This window comes from Mastomys coucha, unplaced genomic scaffold (genome assembly GCF_008632895.1).
Source record: "Mastomys coucha isolate ucsf_1 unplaced genomic scaffold, UCSF_Mcou_1 pScaffold16, whole genome shotgun sequence".
In the NCBI taxonomy this organism is placed as follows: Eukaryota; Metazoa; Chordata; class Mammalia; order Rodentia; family Muridae; genus Mastomys; species Mastomys coucha.
In genome coordinates, this window is record NW_022196898.1 from 40581235 (window position 1) to 40601817 (window position 20583).

A 20583-nucleotide genomic window follows, 5' to 3' on the forward strand; every position below is an offset into this window, starting at 1 on the left:
CTCTCTCTCTCTGTGTGAAAATGATGATCTCACCTAAGTCCTGGGGTCAGAGCACTCCCTAGAGACCAGCTCTCCACTGGCAGGAAAGGAACTTGGAAAGGCTCCACCTCCTGGGAGCAGATGGAGGCAGAAAGGACCCTGTCCCAGCTGCTCTGCAGCTTCTGTGGCCTGTGTCTCTTGGCTGGTCTCTTCTTAGACAGTCATGGAAGAGCGAGAGTGTGTGCATCTTTTAACATACCTACACTTACCCTTTATTATGTGACAGCCACTTGTCAAGAACTTTAAAATCAGGACTTAAGTTCATTTCAACAATAAACAAGAGAAGCAGGTATTGTTCTCTATATTTTACAGATAAAAATCAGTCATGCCCATTACTAATTGTATTCAGTGACACCCAGTTCACATGAGCATGTACTGTTTTGAATGATGAGGAGACAACAGATAGCACAGTGACAAGGCTAGTGCAGCCTCAAGTGAGATGATGGGCATGAGTGCGCTTGGTCAATCACGAAGTGCTGCCTACCTCTAGAAAGAGACATCCGTCCAAGGATAAGGGTTCAGTGCATTGCAAACATTGTGCAACACTTCCCTATGTGGTCTAGAAAGCTGAGCCCTGTTGCTTGGGATGCTTTGTCCTAATGATGGTATTGGCTTTCAAGACTCAATCAGGAATCAGGCTGGGAATAATATTAACACTCAGTTTTCACATGCTGTGAAGGGATTCTTTTCCTTTGTCACCCTCTATCACCTATTCCAAGACCCTCTGCAGTGTTTGCATCAGGCGGTGAAGCTGCTTGGAAGAGCAGGGGTCCTAACAGCCCCATATTCCAGGATTGGGCAGAGATCTTCATCCTCTGAGCCACGAATCTTTGTTCTATACTTGTGCTCAAAGGTCTGAAAATACATGAGCACATGGAGAAAATGAGAGGGACTTCACTGACCAGCCCTCATTTCATTAGTTTGTAATTAACTCTCATCTCCTGTTCCCTCAGATACCTGAGTCAAGAATCTTTCAGTATATTTTATTTATTAATATGCCATTGTTATACTTTTATAATAGAGTATGCATTTTATTAACTCTATCACATAGAAACAGGAAAAAACAGAACTGAGAGAAAAGATCAGCAATAGGAATCAAAAGAATTTGAGTTAGCCATTCCAGGATATATATATATATATATATATATATATATATATATATATATATATAACAGGAATATGTTTAATTTTTAGTTTTTCAATTAAAAAATGAGCTAATGTAGAAACTCCTACCATCAAAGTATAAGATGTTTTCTAACTTATTTTTATTTATCTAAAACAACAGATAAATCATCTAACTTTTGATTACAAAAGCAATTCTTATTTAGAACATTTGTAAGATATAGATACTGTCAGAGAGAAATGATCTTTAGGCCTAGATTACATTTAGGCCTAGATTACATTAGTAATATTTTATAATTAGAATATATACATTAAATTACATATGTAATTCCATATTTATTCCTTTAAGGCCTATTTTTTTTCATTAAACAATACTATATCATGTTTTCTGTAGTTTTGTTGTTGTTGTTGTTGTTGGTGGTGGTGGTGGTGGTGGTGGTATTTTTCGAGACAGGGTTTCTCTGTATAGCCCTGGCTGTCCTGGAACTCACTCTGTAGACCAGGCTGGCCTTGAACTCAGAAATCTGCCTGCCTCTGTTTCCCAAGTGCTGGGATTAAAGGAGTGGGCCACCATTGCCCAGCTGTAGGTTTTTTTTTTTGTTGTTGTTTGTTTGTTTGTTTGTTTGTTTAATGGCCAAACACTATTGCGTTCTACAAATAAGTTTTTTTTTTTGTTTGGTTGGTTTTTGTTTTTTGGGTTTTTTTTTTTTTTTTTTTTTTTTTTTTTTTTTTTTGTATTTTTGAGACAGGGTTTTTCTGTGTAGCCCTGGCTGTCCTGGACTCACTCCATAGAACAGGCTGGCCTCAAACTCATAAATCCACCTGCCTCTGCCTCTGCTTCCCAAGTGCTGGGATTAAAGGCATGTACCACCACTGCTGGGCTATTTCACTTATTTATTTGTGTGCATGTATGTGAGTGAACACACATACAGAAGTCAGAAGATCTTTGGGGAAGTGGTTCTCTCCTCTCTTTTGAACCAAGGTCTTCATGCTTGCCAGCAGGCACCTTTATCTTTTGAGCAATCTTCAGACCCTCAACTGTTTTCTTACGGTGATTTCCTAGAAGCGGGTACCAAGTTCAGTACGCATATATTCTGTTTTGTGTTCCAGCAAGGACAGTGTGGATTCATTCCACTTAGAATTGGATTCCACCCCTGCCACCTGCTGGCTGCCTGGCCTTAGAGGTGTCTCAGGGTGAGGAATTCCTCACGTGTGACTGTGGCATTCACAACAGCTCTTCCTTTACTGGGTTGCTATGAAACACAAGGGGGTTAATTCCTGATATATACTTAGGCAGGACTCTGACCCATAGCAAGCTAAATCCCTGGGCTATCATCATCATTATTGTTGCTGTTATCCTTGCAAATGTGTCCTCCTAAAAGAATGTCCCAGTTTAGACTCCCACAGGCATTGTATAAGGGTATTATTTCCACATGCCTTTGTCAACACCTTTTATTGTGTTGTTTGTCAACTGGATAAAGCCAGATTATTGCTTTAATATATATTTTCTTCTGATTACTAATGTTGAACAGTTTTTGCATCTTTATTGGTATTAACTTTGTATGTTAATGAATTTTTACTCACGACTTTTTCTTGCTTATGTTTTATTCATTTATTTGATACACTAAGGATATTATTCTCTTGTTTGTCCTGCATTGTAAATATGTTTTTATCCTGAGTTAATTTTTTTAGTGTGTTGTGTGTTGTATGTGAGGGTGTGATTATGATCGTATAAGATGGCCAGAGTGTCCTATTTTATCATTCCCTATCTTATTCTTTTTAAAAGATTTATTATCTGTCTGTCTGTCCATCTGTTAGTCAGTTAGTCTGTCTATTCATGTGTGTGTTTCTACTTGTCCATATTTGTACTTCATGAGTGCAGTGGCCATGGGGGCCAGAAAAGAATATTTAATTCCCTGGAACTAGAGGTCCAGGTGGTTGTGGGCTGCCTGATGTGGGTGTTGGGTATCAAACCTGGGTCTTCCACAAAAGCAACTAGGCTGGTGACCTTCCGGGAAGCCCTAGTAATCTTCCTGCTTGTGGTCCCTGACCCAAGTCCTGGGATCACATAGCCTTGCCTGGCTCTTCATGTGGGTTCTAGGGATTTGAATTCAGCTCCTCACACTTACCCAGTAAGGACACTTGGCTGCTGAATTTTCTCTCTTCCTTCCTGCATTGTGCTATGTAATTATGTTTATATCTTTAGACACATAAGTTGTGCCTTTTCTCATTCTTGCTAATCTTTCCTCATTTAGAAACCCTTAAATTCAAATTATAATTTCTCGATGTTTAATTTTAAGGTTGCTAGTTTTTTAAAATGTATTTATTTGCTTAATATGTAGGTTTTTCCTGTATGTACATATGTGCATCATGTGTATTCCTGGTGCCTGTGGAGCCCAGAAGAGGGCATTGGATCCCCTGGAACTAGTATTACAGATGGTTGTGAGCCACCATTTGTGAGTACTGGGCATCAAAACGGGGTCCTCTGCATGAGCAGAAAATGCTCTGAACCATGGTGATATCCCTTCAGTTCTGAGGTTTTAGCTATTGTATTTTGTATTAAAGTAAAATTATTCTGACATTTTAATGAGTTTTTCCACATTTTGGCCCAATTATTTATTAATTAGTTATTCTAAATCAGATATCCTTCTCTCCCCTGCCCCAGCCCCCAATTGTCTGTCCTGTTCCATTGATCTTTGTCTTTTCCTGTGCTCATATTTTTAGGTTGTTTTTTTTTTTTTTTTTTATAACATTTGTGTATTGAATGCTACAATGCATGAGGAATCCCAGCTGACATAGAAATATTTTCTTGCTGTTATTATTTGTTATTTCTATTGTCATTTTGTTGTATATACAAATAAACTTTTTAATTTCTGTCAACTTATACTAATTACCTAATTTGGGAAATTTGATATCTTGACCACTTTTTTTCTTCGCTGTCTATATACAAAAAAGTTCTTTATCATTAATCAAGTGTAAAATAATTTTAAATTTTACAGTAGTTTTAGAATTACAGTAAAATTGCAAAGGTAGAGTTGAGGGTGTTCTTGTGTGTTTCTTAAACCCAGTTTTTCCTGTTACTTACATCTTATATTATCATGGCACCTTTGTCATGCCCTGGAATCAAATTCAATATACATTCTTGAGAGAGATACCTTAGGGGGTAAGAGCACTGCCTGTTCTTCCAGATGACCAGAGTTCAATTCCCAGCGTACATATAAAGCTTTAAAATGTTTATAACTCCAGCTTCAAGGGACCTGCTGCCTTCTGTTCTGTGGGATCCTGCATGCATAGGGGATGGGGGCACACATAAGCTCACATAACCACATATACACATAAAATAAAAGATAAATAAATTAATCAAAAAGATATATTTGAAAATACACATTACTGTGAACTAATACCAATGTTTTATTTGAAGCCTACTAGGTTTTTCCTGATGTTTCTTGGGTTTCAGCAACCCATGTGAGACAATGCCTTAGTTGCCAGCCTTTCTTAGGCTCCTCTAAATGTGGCAGTTTCTTAGACTTTATTTGTGACCACCTGACTGTGTTGAGGACTATTATTCAGTAGTTTAGAGTGTTCTTCAATATAAATTTGTCTCATGTTTTCTTCATGATTAAATCTGGCACTTTTCTATTATGGCTATGGCAAAAAGAAACATTGCAATCCACTGTAAGATCTTAGCTTTCTTGAGGGAGGCATTTTCCCTACTCAGAAACATGTCAGCATAACTTTAGAGAGGGGTATTGAGTGTCCATCAAGAATGTAGTGGCCTATACAGGAATAGCTTATCACAGTTTTCAGTATGACTTACCTAAAATTCCAGTTCAATACATGGTGGCTCCAGACACCTTCTAAACAGTAAGATTGATGCCTTACAATAAACCTTACAATAGTGAGTGCTATTTCACTGACCTAAATCCTCAAACCCAGTCTTACTGTGTCTTAATTTGTCCTGCAGATAGAACTTAAAGGGGCAGAATGGTAGATGGTGACTTCCTCAGATTATGTTGACCAGTGTTTAGTAGGAAAAACTCAGAGCCAACATAACTGGGTTTAAAACATGGCTTCATGGCTTCCCGATGTCTGTGCCACAATGACCTAGCTTCTAGATGAGGCAGCTCACAGCAATTAAATATGTGTTACTTAAACAGGAGGAACAAATAGTAAAGCTTGAATAGAATGTGAAGGCTCCCTCTTACCATCATCTTTTTCCACACTAGTCATTGATTTTAACCTAAAATTTAAATGTATACAAAGGGCAAATCATCCTAATTCAAGCCTCATATTGAATAATTAAAAATTCCACCCATTTACATAAGAGGGAGATGTGGAAGAGGTAGAACTTGGGACTAGTGCATGCGCCTGTGAGTCAGGAAATACTAAAGTAGTGTCCCATGTTGTTTGTGGAGTTCATTTTTTGGTTTTGTTTTTAAATGATAAAAAATAATGCCTGTAAACTGAACGATAACAAGTTATCTCCTCATATTTTTCAGGACAAACAGTTTTTACTGTGGGGTAGGTATGTTAAAACTATTCTGTATGGTATTTGCATTTTGGGTTGGAAGTAAAGAAATCTATGCAATACATAATTTGTCAAGGTTAATTTTTATTTGGGGAAAGGAGTCTTTCAGTGTCTATAAAGCAGGTCACTAATTAACTGAAAGTCCTCCAAAAGGAGAACTATTTGGAAGTTTTGTGTGTAGTGTGCAGTGTGTGATGTGTGGTGGTAGAAAAGCTCAGTTTTTGGAGGGAATTACTTTATTAATTAATTTTTTTTTACACTTATTCACATCCTGCTCGCTGATGCTCTCCTGGTCACTCTCTCCTACAAACCTTCTCACACCCCTCCTCCCTTTCTCCTCTGAGCAGCTGGAGGACCCCAATGTTTCCCTTCTTCCCCTCCCCCACACTGGCACATCAAGTCTTTGAGAGGCTAGACATATCTGGAGGGAATGACTTTAAAGGTATTTAAATGACTACATTTTCTTAGTGCACTTACAACTTAATCATGGCAATTTTAACACTGACACTACATCTTAAATAAATGTAAGTGATGTTCTGGTTTAAAAAAAAATCAAAGATGAGGCAGCTGTTGTGTGGGACACTACAGGCGCACAAAAGTACTAGTTGTAGTAATCACTATTGTTTTGGCTGGACAGTCTAGCCTCTGCAGATAAGAAGTTCCCCTCTAAGATATGGACCTGAAACACTTACTGGATCTATTTGCTTAGTTGGTTGCTAGGTTGATAATCAAACCTGAAAATGAAGAAGTCAACCCACTGCTCTAATCAAGAAGGAAGTCTATCTGCCTGTGAATGGAAATAGGCTTTGGAACCACCCACAGAAAAGGCAGGGTTTTCTCTAGGAAGTTGGGATTATACCCACATCCTTGGCTGAGTCTCCTGCCCTACAGCATAAGTAGAGAATTGTGCCCTGATAAATAACCTGAAAAGGTTGCTCAGTTACTGAAACAAAAGGAGTAAAAACAAACAAACAACAACAACCCAAGACAACAACAACAAAAGGAAACAAAAAAACCTCAAAACCTTCTGCAAGGCTCCTGGCTGGCTTTTCTCAGCACCCCCTCGGCTAATGAAATGCAAATGGTTTCACTGCCAGCCTCCTTGTAAAAACAATGAGTTTCCTGAGTTAAATGAATTTCCAGGCAGAATTTTCCAAGATAATTTCTTGCATGAATGATCAATGGAGGATGGAACCTAGTCTCTTGGAACTCTACCTACGTCCTGTATGAAAGTACTTCATTTGGCTTTCATTTCTGTCAATCAAACAAAGATTCATATCATGTGAAAATATTTGCCATCTTTCCTAACATTTGTTTTAACTCTGCCAACTAAAGGATTGAAGTTGTACTTTTGGGCTTGGAGTAATTTCTCTGAATTTTTGATGTTATAAAATTTATGAATCAGAAAGTTTCTATTTGAAAAAAGTAAAATTTTCATTTATAAGTAATGAGCCTGAGACCACAGAATTTATATTACCATGAAGCAAAAGCTAACTGATGCTACTTTTTAAACAGTAAACACTGTTGTGACATTTTTTTTCTTCTAGTATGTTGTAATTTTCTTTTTTCTGTTTCTGCATCTTCCTTTCTTAGTGAGCTTTAATGACATAAGGATAGGAGAATTGTGTTATTATTTTCAGAACTTCTAGGACCTGGCTGAATCCCAAGCCAAATATTCCACTACATGCTTATTGAGTGAAATAGTAGATGATTGGCACATCGTACCAGTTTGACGAATAATCACCTTTGTATTTAGTTGCCTACATTTTTAATGTTCACAGACTCACTACCAGTCTGTAGTGTGAAGTAGAGTGATCTTTTTAACATAACTTGAAGCTGTGGATAGAATAGTTAGTGCTACTTCACCTATCTTTATCTTTAGCAGCATCTGGGGATGCCCACACTGAAGGGTATTTGTCAGCTGGAGGGTCTAGCCGAAGGCTTGATAATTACCAGCTGGTTCTAATTGTTGCCTCTCACCTGGCCCTTTCTTACAACATGTTAAAAGCTTCTTGTGAAAGCCTCCTCTTCTTTCAGCCCTTTCCATGAGTCAGCCCTACTGAGCCATCTCTCAAGTGTTTTACCCCTAGTCTGTAGAATTGTGGGGTGGGGGATGGGGGTGGGCTAGGATAGGGGGAGTAGATTTGGGAAGTGAGATGACTTCATTAGGTCTTTTCCAGGGCTGTGTGAACATGGGACAGGTCCACATCCCTAGTCCCTCCTGTCCCAGCCACTGTAGCACTGAGCTCAAAATTTCTGCATTTGAAATTGGGTTAAGATAAATTTTGGGTGATAGATGAGTTAAGCTGCAATTATCTAAGTACTAGAGTCCAGACTCAATGTTTTGACCCTACTTTTAGCTCCAGCCAGAGTAGTCAATACATAGCTAGAAACATGCCCTTGTCATTTGAGGACTGAGCTCTTAATTTCAGTATGGACAAGTGAGCCAGTAGTTTTCTTTTATTGATATTTTATGCAATAAGAAATAAAGTTTGAAATGAGTGATGGTGAGTGTGTGTGGTATAGATGACATCAAGTCTTGTGTGGAGATTTGTATTTGAGAGGTCTTCTGAGTTGGGGCTTTTCCTTGTTCCTCAGGATCAGTTTTGTGTCTATCCATCTTGTGGAGGGCAGAAATACCTTCCTCTTCATCTTGAAACCTCCCTGAGCTTAGTTATGCCCCATTTTCCAGCAATGGAGAGAGTACACTGATGGCAATCACTCAGTCATCATATACGGGCTTGATTAAACATAGATGAAATCTACGGCCAGTACATTCTACCCTCTTAGCCTGATTCATCAAGGGCAAGGGAGACTTGGTCTCATTATTCAGAATCATTGTACTGGTTCTGTGTGCTCATGCACATGCTTGTGGCACATGGTGTGCAAGAATGTTGTGGGCAAGCATCATGTGTGTGAGATCTTACAGAATAATATGGAAGGGTTGCTTCCTCTCCCAGATGAACACAGTAGAGGCACAGAGTCAGACAGGAGTTTAAAGAACTATGAGGAGTAGCCACGTATGGAATCCTTCCTGACCTAAAGAGCATTTGCTATTTGGACCTGATTCAAACATTTGCACTTGATTCAGCTTCTGTGGTATTAAAGGCTCAGGTGTGGCTACTTTTGTAACTGGGGCATGGTGCTTATATGAGTAGTCCAGGTCCACCCATAGAAGCCTTATAAATGGAAATCTGGGCTTCAGCATTGGCTTCTTTGCTGGTGTTGGGGAGCAACTGCTCAACCTTGCTTTTCCCTCAGCAGTGTACCCACACCTAGAATTCTGTAGCAAGACATCCTTCATTACAGCCTTTTATGTCCTCAGGTGAGTCTGGTCCAGGTTGTCTCTAGATAGTAAACCAGTCCTGGTGAATCCAAACATTCCTTCAACCCCTCTCTATAGACCCTCAACCTATTCTCTTCTAATCTGTCTCCTTAGTTGCCACTTAAAATTTCATGGTCATGCTGCATTTATTGCCCTACTAGAATTGCGTAAGTCTATTGATCATCCTTCCTTTTTGGACTCCTATCTTCTCTCCCCATCCTTTTAGCTTTATTTTCTCCATGTTTCCTTTATAGATTCTTACTCTTCTATTCAACACTGAGATCCAACAGTACCCTGGGCTTATTGGGGCCCTCTTTTCCTTGATCTTGGTTATCGTATCCTCTTTCTTATCTCTAATATATTCTGTGTGATAGCAACTCTTAAGTATATACACACATACATTTCTGAGCATATGACTCTGAGTTCCTAGTACTCACCTCTCTAAAAGCACTCTAGAATTCACCTAGTCTTCCAAGCTAGAACATTGGAGATTTTTGTTATTTTATTTTTTTTTGTTCTCATTCACATCATGAAAGGATGATTAAGTAAACAGGAATATAATAATTAAGCTATAGATAGGTATGATGCTCTGATATTATTTATGAAAGATAATGTGATCAGAGAAGTTCTGTTGGCAGATTTATGCCTGAGAATATTAATTCTTCTCTCCCGTATTCATTCCTTTTCTGTTGCTGCAACAAAATATCCTGACTATAGCAACTTATAGGAGGAAATGTTTATTGGGGCTTATGATGTCAGGGGGAGAAGCGTCCATTACCATCATAGCAGAGAGGCATGGCAGCAGGAGCAATAAGCTGAGACCTCACATTTTGAACCATAGGCAGAAATCAGAGAGAGCAACTGGGAATAATGTGAGGCTTCAAAGTCCACCTCCAGTGATGCACTTCCTCCAACAAGGCTATATCTAACCTCCACCCCCCAAACAGCATCACCAACTGAGGATCTAGTGTTCAAATACATGAGGCTATGGGAGACATTCTCACTCAAATAGCACCCCTCCAATATCATTACATCATATTTATCCTCATATTCATCATCATCATCACCATCACCATCCTCACCACAAAATGTACCCATCTTTCCCACATTGACCCTGACTATGTTTCAATGTGATCCCAGACTCACAGCTCTAAATACTGAGCTCCCCTCTGAACTTGTATTCACACTATGAGTTGTCAGGCTCACATTTTGCCTGACTGAGACAAGATCTCAGATCTGACTGAAAACATGCATTTGCTTTGCAGAAGGAGTTACCCAAAGGTGCATTATCCTCCAATTAGGTGCTCTGGAGGAGTACCTATCACTCCTAAGACAGATGCTTGGATGAACTCTTAAGCATCAGATTCCATTTTGAAGGTAGATGTGATACTTTTCAAAATGCTGCATTAAGTCTGAAGGAAAGTGTCACCAGAGAGGTCTTTTTCCTGGCTAATGGGTATAGTTTTAGATCAAGAATATCTTGCATTCAGATGGCGTGGATTCCAGTGCTGATGCTTTCTGGCTGGATAACTTTTTAATAGAAGAAAAGGTTTATTTATCCTTGTACCTCCACAGGAATAAGCCTAAGTGCCTATCACTACAATAGCAGGGAAGTATAAGTAACAGGCAGGCTGAGATCTCACTTTTTAAACAATATCAGGAAACAGACTAACTGGATAATCTTGATCAGGTTATTAAAACTTTTAGGCCCTCAGTTCCTTAGTGACTCATTCATTCAACCATCACTGTCTACAGGAACCTGATGAAAGGTGGGACTGGAAAACAATGTGTGTTAGACAGCCATCCATTGAACTGAGTACAGGGTCCCCAATGAAGAAGCTAGAGAAAGGACCCAAGGAGCTGAAGGGTTTGCAGTCCCTTAGGACAAACAACAATATGAACTAACTAGTACCCTCAGGGCTCCCAGGGACTAAACCACCAACTAAGGAGTACACATGGTGGGACAAATGGCTCCAGCAGCATATGTATAGTAGAGGATGGCCAAGTCGGTCATCAATGGGAGGAGAGGCCCTTGGCCCTGTGAAGGTTCCATGCCCCAGTATAAGCTCCTGTAATGCCAGGGCCAGTCAGCAGGAGAGGGTGGGGTGACGAGCAGGGGGAGGGAGGAGAAGGGAGGGAACAAGGGTTTGTTCTTGTTGTTGCTTTGTTTTGTTTTGTTTTGTTGTTTTGGGTTTTTTTTGGAGGGGAAACTGGGAAAGGAGATATCGTATGACATATAAATAAAGAAAATATCTAATAAAAAAAGAAAATAAAAAAAGAAAGAACATTAAACTAAATAAAAAAAAACACGTAATGAACTCCTTGTACTAAAAACAAAAACAAAAACAAAGCAAAACAAAACAAAAAAGCCAATGTGTGTTAGAGATACAGAGTGCATGAGTAGCACTTGTGATTGAGGCATCAGTGGGTGGCTGACCTGGGATACTGTCCGACCTCACTACTCCCATTGTGCTGCAGTATCAGTTTGCTTACTGATTCTCCACAGCATCGGAATTGTTACAAACTTGCTCCTTCCTGAATTTTCTCTTAATGTCGCTCACTGTTTCTTCTCTACCATTTCCCTAAAGTCTTCCCTTCAGCACCCACTTGGTGTGAGTTTCCAGCAGCATGGTCTTGAGTCCTCTTCATGATCTACATACTGCTGACAGTGATGTCATCACCTTAAAATTTGCATACTACCCACATAACCACAGGTCCCCAGGGTAGTTTCCACTTCCCCACACTGGAGCTTCTGACTCTGAACACTTTCTGTATTTGCCTGGGTATAAACATCTGAACATGAATGCACTAAAAACTGAGTTCCTAGTCACCTTCTTTTCCTGATCATCATCACTCCAACTGCCCCAGTTCATCAGATGGTGGCTGCTGCTATGCAGTGATAGTTCTAGAAATTTAAAGCAATGGTGTCTTCTGTCTTTTTAACCTGTTTTCTGTAATCCATTCTCATACTGTTAACTAGAGTGATATTTTAAATATCTAATGTTGCTGCCTGCAGCTAAATATGAGCAGGTTCTCTGGGAGAGGGATAGGAGCCTGTAGAGAAGGGATCCGGATGGCGAGAGGGGATTAAAAAATGGGACCGAGGCATGGTGTGCTTTCAGTCCTCCATGTGTATTTCAACTGACTCTGTTACAAGCAGGCAGGCAGAAACCCCTCCCCGAGTCCGTCAGCATCTCACGGCCCAATCAGCATCTTCATCTTCGGTCTCTGGAGGTGGGAGTTCCGGGGTTGCAGGGAGTTGGAATGAGGTGTGGCTAATAGTAGGAACTTGGAGAGAGGCGTGGCTATTTACAGGAGCTTGGAGAGAGGCATGACTATTTGTGGCAAGGCAAGGTCTGAGAACCAGCTCCTGGCTGGAAGAAGGTTACAATCTAATTATAATAATTGTTGTGTTTTACAAAAATGAAGAGAAGGCAGGGATATGTTTGGTAGAAGCGAGGTGTGGATTGGGGGAAGGAGGTGCCTCTGCAGGTCCATAACTGAGGCATCCCTTCCCCTGAGGAACCAGCCACAGGACAGTATAGTATAGAATAGAGTTTATTTAGGACATGGGAAGGGGAGTTGACTGAGTAGTAGAGACAGAAGAAGGCAGGGTGGGAGGGTAGGGGGAGTAGAGGCCTGCCATTAGCATATAGAGAGAATGGGGAAGGGGAAGGGGAGAGAGAGGGTAAGGAGGGAGCAAGGGCAATAGAGAAAGAGGAGCAAGAGAGAGGTGGGCAAGCAGCCTTTTATAGTGAGTCAACCACACCTGGCTGTTGCCAGGTAACTGTAGGGTGGAGCCTAGACTAAATACCAACATTAGTACTTTAATGCCTTAAAATATTTAATATTTTTTCTTATTTTTAGGACAAAGCCTTATGGGAATTGACTCTTGTATGCACAACCCTTCTTTTATATTTTTATATTTCTTAATCAAATTCTATCTTTGTAATCCGTGTGTGTGTGTGTGTGTGTGTGTGTGTGTGTGTGTGTGTGTCCGCGCACACACCTGGGCGCGTGCACGAGCACGCCTGTGTGATTTTCCCCCAAATACTTTGTTTTTCTATTCATGATTTTTTTATCTTCTCTTCACCTGGACTATTCTCTGGTTCCTTGACTTTTATACTAAGGGATTCTTTCCACTTCTAGTATAACAAAATTTAGGATTATTTATTTACTTCAATCCATATGTGTTTATTTCAGTGCATTATGTGTTTAATGATTTATTTTTATATATACTGGTATTCTGCCCTTTAATTTTAGGCTTCCCAGGCAGTATGCTGTGTTCTACTGTGGTTGGTTGGTTTCCTTTTTTTTTTTTTTTTTTTTTTTTTTTTTTTTAAATTTATAGTTCTCTGATAGACAATGGGATAAGTAGTATTTTCCTATGCTTATTGGTCATACTGAAATATTTTTGTTGCTATGGTATATAACATAGAAACCTGAGACTCTAGAAGACTAATCACTTAAGGTACCTTTTTCCAGAGTACTGTGGGAGAGTGGAAGCAGTAAGTGAATGACAGTTCCCTCTCGTTGCTTTTCTCCTATAGGTTTGAGAGGCTAGTGCTGTTTTTCAATTGTGGGCATGCCTTTGGTGGCTGCCCAGTGAAAGCTGTTCTATTTCATTTAGAGAGAAACAAAATCTCAGGGCAACTGTAAGGAATTCAAAGGCAAAGGTATATGACAATTGAAATCCTGAAAAGAAATCTAGTCCCCAATTCCTAAAACCCTTTCACACACACACTTGGTTTCTGCTTGCATATTTTCAATGACAGTAAAAATAAAACTGGCCAGGTTATTTAGTTGAAGGATTTTCAATCTTGGTTCACATATCATTGTATGTGGAGACCTCACCCTTCAGTTCCTTTTATTTGGAGGAGTAAACATTGGTCAGTGCCAACCAGCAAACACAGCACCAGGAAACAGGCTCTGTAGGGGCCTGTGTCCTGCAGAAATCTCTGCAGCTTCTGTTTTCCTGGCACCCACATTTGCTCTCCGTTCCCTTATGACAGGCTGGCTAATTGTTTGTGAACCAGCCTATTCAGAGACTGGCCCTCTCTGAATCATGCCAGGTATAATGTGTCTAGAAGAAGGCTGAGGGTATCTGTGATCGTTAGGTGGTGCTGTTGGGAAAGGAGAAAAGCTTTCTTAGTCGCTTTCAAAGGAGAACAGGTAAGCTATGAGGCAGGCTGCAAAAAGGGGAGGTATGGAAGCTTTAGTTGAGAAGGCCTATATGGAAATGGGGGTGGTGGGACAGGGCATATGCCCCAGTACACCAATTGTCTGGGCCAGGACCTGCTAATTTAGGTTTATATAGTAATATCCTTGGTACCTACCTGCTGATCTAGCTTCCCACCAAAATCACAGTGACTGTGTTTACAAAGGGGACAGGTATTCGACTCTTCAGTTTTCCATAAAAGTCTCAGGATTATAAATAGCTCCAGTATGAACAGCCTTACTTGCTTTACTTCTGGGGACCTACAATATCAAGCATCGTGTCTCTATATGCAGGTACACTGTGAGGCAAAATGATGACCCTGCTAGTCCAAAACTGGGTGGCTTCCCATGGTCCAGAATTTTCACTGTGACAATCTGGAAATTCCTAGATAAACCAAGATGAGTAGATCACTTCATCAGTTAGGGTAAGGAGGTCCCAGAGGGTAGCATCCTCTTTGTCTCTGCCTCAGGGGTTCTGTTCATTGGCTAATTATGAGGGGATCAAGGAAACACAAGAAAAGATCTCAGAGACTGGTCTACACAAAAGTGGTGAAACTGAGTCAGAAAAAAAACAAGTGCGGGCGGAAAGGAGACTGTGAAGAGTTGTCAGGTAGAAAAACAAGTCAGCCACATGTGTGGGGATGACCAAAAGGTAAGGATAGAAGAGGAGAAGATGGAAAAAACAGCCCAGCTGGGAGATTAGATTTGGAGATCATCCAGGAATTACTACAATGGAGTTAGGACTGATATCTTGGCTCCTTAAAGAGAACCTTAAATATGAGTGAGCTACTCCCTACTATCCCTACTATTTACTTGTCCTTAATTTTGGCTTTAAGTGTGTCACCACAAACTCTGTTGGTCCCTAGGACCCTAGACCTTCAGAAAGTCATCAAAAAGTGTTCTAGATGCCAGTGACCTTTCTGCCTCTTCAGGTCAGGGTCAGGGCTTTTGGATCTTATGCTTCTAGAGAGAACCCTTGCTTCCATCCCAGTTCTTCCCAGACAGCTGAATGAGGCCGAGAGTTAGAAACATCTGGAAAGTTTGCCTGCCACCTGCTTTCTTGTGCATCTCCAGTTCTTGGAGCTACAATGTATCTACAGCATCCAGGCAGCTTCTATGATAAGAAAGATTTAAAAACAGACCCACTGTTCACAGCTTCTGCCTGTGGATTCTAACTTTTCTTCTTTTATACTTCATAGAAATCTCATCTTTGTCTATTAAAGCTCTTAAAATATTTTAGGACAACTATCCTGCTTCCTTACCCCCCCAACTTATTTTTAACTAAATATATGTCAAGTCTCTGGTTGACTCTCTTCCCAATTGCTCCAGTTACATTTCTTTTTCATGCCATCCTGGCTCTTTGGAGCCAAGTTCAACACACTGATGGTGGTGATAGGACTCTCCATAGCTCTTTTGAATAAGTAAACCCACGTCATCCTCCCTTGAACTTATTTCCCACAGGCCCACTACTGTCACACACAGTTAACTCTCACCTAGAACTCCCAATCTGGGAATCTCTTTGATAATGCATCTTCTCCTCTGAATGGCTTTATCACACATGCAGCCAGCTGGGGTAATCTGGCTGTCATATGGTTGATCCAACTGTCTGCATGGCCTTCAGGCTTTGTGATCGTGGATTGTGAAGCCTGGATCAGAGTTCTGTGAGCACAAGATGATGTAGGTTCCCATGACACCTAGATGAAGGTTTTTCCAGCTGCTTGGAGTCTGCTTCCCTATCTTTAATCTGCAGTCTAGTACCCTTTCCATCCACAGAGGCCTCCCCTGTAATCACTTGGCTCCTCTTCTATCTGATATGGTTGGACCATCCGTGCTCATTAGCCTATACTTAGTCTACTGGTCTGGGTATCTGATTTTGGATTGCAATGGGTGCCTTTAGTGTTAGTGGACAAAGACCTTTTCTGTACTTGAGCCAAGCTAGAGACATAGCAGTGAGACTTGTCAGCTCAGTAGAAGTCTCAATGATAGGATTTTAGGGATCTTCTTGCAGGATTCATCTGTGAACTAGCTAGGCCCTGGAGATTAATGGAATATTTTCAGGCTAGAAAGTGGGTGAGAAAGAAAAAAACTATTCAGCTAGCCAGTGGGTCAAAAGAACTCTAATTCAGGTATCTGGAGATGGTCAGGGACTTGAGAGGTCCAGAGAAGTTTGGCGAAAGGTGTTGGTGAGAGTGGATGGCAGAAAGGATACTGATCTTTTGGCTCATCATCCCTCCAGTAACTGGCAGAGTGCCTGGCATTCAGAAAATGACTGGATACTGCTTATGAGGATAAGAGATAATTGAAAACCTTCCTGAGTGTCACATGAACTTTTGTAATGCCAATAAGAGCTATGTTAAGGATTCAGAGTGTCTGGGTTAGCATTCTGAATTACATGGCCCTATGTAAGGTCAAACATGCTCCTTAATAGAGGACAGCTGAACTCCCTGAAGCTGTTGTGAGAATCTTGTTGAAAATGCACAAAACTCAGGATGCAGCCAATATTGTCTGCATAGTATTCTACATTGCTGCTTGAAACCTTTCCTCAAATTCTGTCATATTTGTGTCTTATCCTAGAAAATCTCTAAATTTGAGAGACCAGTATGATCTATGTGCCAGGAGATCCTCAGTTGAGTTAAAGAAGTTAAACATGTTCTCCAAATGGCCTTCTATCTCCTTCTTTCAGGAATGCAGAGGGAGAAGGCAGGGGATGGGTAAGAAGCTCCTGTTCTATTCTGAGGCCAAGCCTTGATATATCTTCCCCACAGGCCAGGTTAGGGCATTCATGAAGAAATGAAGATCCAGCCGTTGGCTCTTTCATGCCATTGCAGAACCTCCTTGGCCCATATGCACATGTTCACAGCTGTATTTTATCCTTAGGTGGGGAAGCACCAGAACACAGCCAGGTCACCTATATTAGCTTTACTAAAATCTGGCCAAATGACAGGACAAACAATTTTGGTCCTCACGTTTGATTAATCTCAGAGGCACCTTTATTTCTCTCTGCTATTTGTAGCTGTCCATAGGTTTATTTGGAGCAGCTCTTCCACACAATTTCTCTCCCTTCATTTCAGTTCTTCCTTCTGGAAACCACACCAAAGAGTGAGTAGATTATTGTGGAAAGTTTCTGGGTCTGAGGTTTTCAGCATAAGAAGGTGTCAGCTTTTGCTACATTTTCTAATATGTGAAGTGTATGCAAATGAGCCTGCAGAGGTTGTGTGGGGGCTGGTCTATGTGATCCAAAGGAGATCTTTCTGCTGCTGTTTTGTGCATCTTTGAGATAGGTTTTCATTCTTTCCACAGACTTACTTCCAAAAGAATATAATTCTCAGAAAGACAGCTGAGGTAAGGAAAAGACACACATCACATCAGAAATCAGCCTTAGACAGAGCTTTATTATATATTTTACTTTCACCAGGGGGAAAAGGCAAGGAAGCTGGAGAGAAGCCAGCTCCTATCACAGAAACACAAACTAAAGAGCAGTCAGAGTATCCAAAGCCATCTCAAACCAAATGGTCCAAAGCAGATCATCTACAGAGCACAAAGACTGACAAAGATCTAAAGATCCCAACTTGTGTTTCTTATTGGCTGTTTGAATTCAGTCTTTTAAAACATTTTATTTGAATTTTACAAAGCACAGAGCACATTATAATGTTCAGCCATATTTTTTGTTAGCACACAAAAACAAAATTAAACCAATTTTGATTTTGTAGCATCACCAACTTCTTAATACCCATTGTAGTAGTGATGCTCACCATAAAGCTATTAAATTTAGATTCTCTTGAGGCTTGGAAGAGACACTTGCACTCTGAAAGATGGATGAAGGCATCCTTGGCCATTGTGTACCAGGGGCTGAGTGAGGTTTTCCCCCAGGAGAGCTGTGTTAGGCTTTGATGGTCTGCCTCGATAACCACACCACTCCCACACTCTTGACCGTCTGCCAGCTGCTGAGAACACTTATCCACAGGAGTTGATAAAATACAGAGAACTATCTTCAGAGGTACAGACCAAGTCCTGGAATACTGAGGAAGTCAGGAGACAAGACAGTATCTTACACAGAGATACCCACAGGAGAAGGTCACCGTAAGGACTATGGCTGTAATTTCTTCTGTTGGCCATCTTCTTGACTCCAGATGGCATTTGAGCAGCTACTTTCCCTTGCTCTGGGATGAACACTTCTCCTGTACCTTCTGTGGGAACTCCTCCACACATTTTGTTTGTGCTAGCTCTGGGCATGGCTCTGCACACTGAGGAAGGCACTGGTTTTGGCTTGGAGGTAGACATGGATCTTGGCCTTGTTGTGGGCAGTTTCCTTGGCTTAACTCCTGGCACTGAGAAACACATACCTCCTGAGCTTGTTGTGGACATTTATCTTGGCAGGGGTCCTGACATGGGGAGACACATACATCCTCTGCTTGTGTCTGGCACTTTTCTTGGGTCTTTTGAAGACATGGGGGTGGCACACATGGTTGCTTGCACTGTTGATCACTGAAAGACATTTCAGGTGATTTGAAGAGCCTGAAAATAAACAGAAAATTTGAGACATTTTACATTAAAACACCAAGGCTGGGAACTAGAAAGGTGTGCATGAGTGTGAAGGATTGAGAGTGGGATAGGGGGAGAAGATATTTAACTCCAAGTCTGATTTTTATTCCTCTTTTAAAAATCTCTATCTTAGATCCCCTTGATACTTGTTTCCAAGATGAAAGTATTCTCCTATTCTTCTGTGCTTTTGTCTAGTCTAGTCCTTCCTCAGAATCTAATTAACAATTTTTAAAAATCATTTACAAAACACTAAACAGAATTAAACACTAAACAGAGATAGTTAAAATGGACCAAGAAATGGCAAGCTGTCTAAAAACAATAGTGGAAAGTATAGTCTAGGATAGGAAGGAACAGTGGTGGCCTCTCAGAAATGGAACATCAGGGATTGAGAGAAGGGACACCAGAGAGGAGGGATGGAGGGAGGTAGGGAGGGAGGAAGAGAGGTAGGGAGGGAGAGATGAAGAGAGAGAGAGAGAAAGAGAGAGAGAGAGAGAGAGAGAGAGAGAGAGAGAGAGAGAGAGAGAGAGAGAGAGAGAGAGAGAGAGAGAGAGAGAGAGAGAATGAGAGAGGAAATGCTTACCTGATCTTCAATGAGATTCAATGAAGGATGTGGACTGTGGAATCTAGGATGGTGGGGACTTTTATACAGTGCTTGGTATAGCCTCCTGGAGGACTGACAGGCCACGTGGGCTAAAGTCCTAATTGTGGAGTCACCGTAACAAGCTTCATCTGAAATCATGAATGGTTTGAGTCACTGCTGTGATGCCTGTTAATCAGACTGCATTTTGGCCTCTGGGTTCTCACCAGACCTCAGCAGGGAGGAGCTTCACACAGAACTCTTTCATTAAAGGCAGCAGGAAAAGAATGTCTATAAAATGTTATCTGTCTGTTAAACCGGGGCTGAAGTCTCTTGTCTCCTCATACTGTTTCAGGATGTGGTAAGAGATAAGATCAACCTTCCTCATCACATCTTTGGAGGTAGGAAGAATCCATGCCTAAGGCCTGGGGTCCATCTGAGTTATGAACTTGTATGGCTTATTTCATACATCTCCACTGGATATTTCTACATGAAGCATAAAACCCTTCCATACATTTTGTCTAGGCTATCTCAAGCCATGGTTCTACACATTGAGGCAGACACTGATCTTGGCTTGGAGGTAGGTATACAGACCCAAGGAAAATGACTGGCTTTGGGGTTGTAAGCTGAGGATCCACAGTGTCCTAGGCAGAATGAATTTTTTTCCTGCATAAAAGTCCTGAGAAAAATTAGAGTAATTTCTTCCTCTTGAGTCAGGTAATATGGTGAAGGGAAAAAGAGAAGAGGCCATCCTCACTTTCTGTATGTTGAATTCTGGTGCCCTTTGAAAGGTAGAAATTTCCACGTAACCAAGGAAACAAGCTGGAACAGGTGAGTGTGTCTCCTCGCCTCCTGAAGAACTTGTCAAATGTAGGCCAATGAAAACTGGAAGTGGAAGGAAAAGTTTCAAAGCAATATACCCATTTTTTTCTATGTCTTGTCGCTTTTACTTGATGAGCCCTTCTTCTCTGGACTCAGTAGGATTCACGCTATACTCAAGTCTATCACCTTTCAAGAGTCTTCCCTGGTCACTGTAAACTAGAAAGAAATTCACTTCTTTATGAAACCCCATAATATTTATGTTTGTAATATATATGGCATTTAGTGGTGTGGTTAGAAATTCTTATGCCAAAGGAAAAAAAAATCCTTAAAGAGGCAGGCAGATTTCTGAGTTCAAGGCCAGCATGGTCTACAGTGTGAGTTCCAGGATAGCCAGGACTACACAGAGAAACC

The 20583-nt window shown here is 40.8% G+C and overlaps 1 protein-coding gene across 1 annotated transcript; it reads right to left on the minus strand.

The window, feature by feature from the left end:
- Positions 1 to 17604: 17604 nt before the first annotated feature.
- Positions 17605 to 20230, minus strand: Prr9 (proline rich 9). Its single transcript, XM_031374646.1, has 2 exons — positions 19354 to 20230; positions 17605 to 18746 (listed from the first exon to the last, which is right to left on the minus strand). Exon 2 carries the CDS (start codon positions 18725 to 18727, stop codon positions 18377 to 18379), a length of 351 nt encoding a protein of 116 aa, XP_031230506.1. The 5' UTR covers positions 18728 to 18746; positions 19354 to 20230; the 3' UTR covers positions 17605 to 18376.
- Positions 20231 to 20583: the final 353 nt, after the last annotated feature.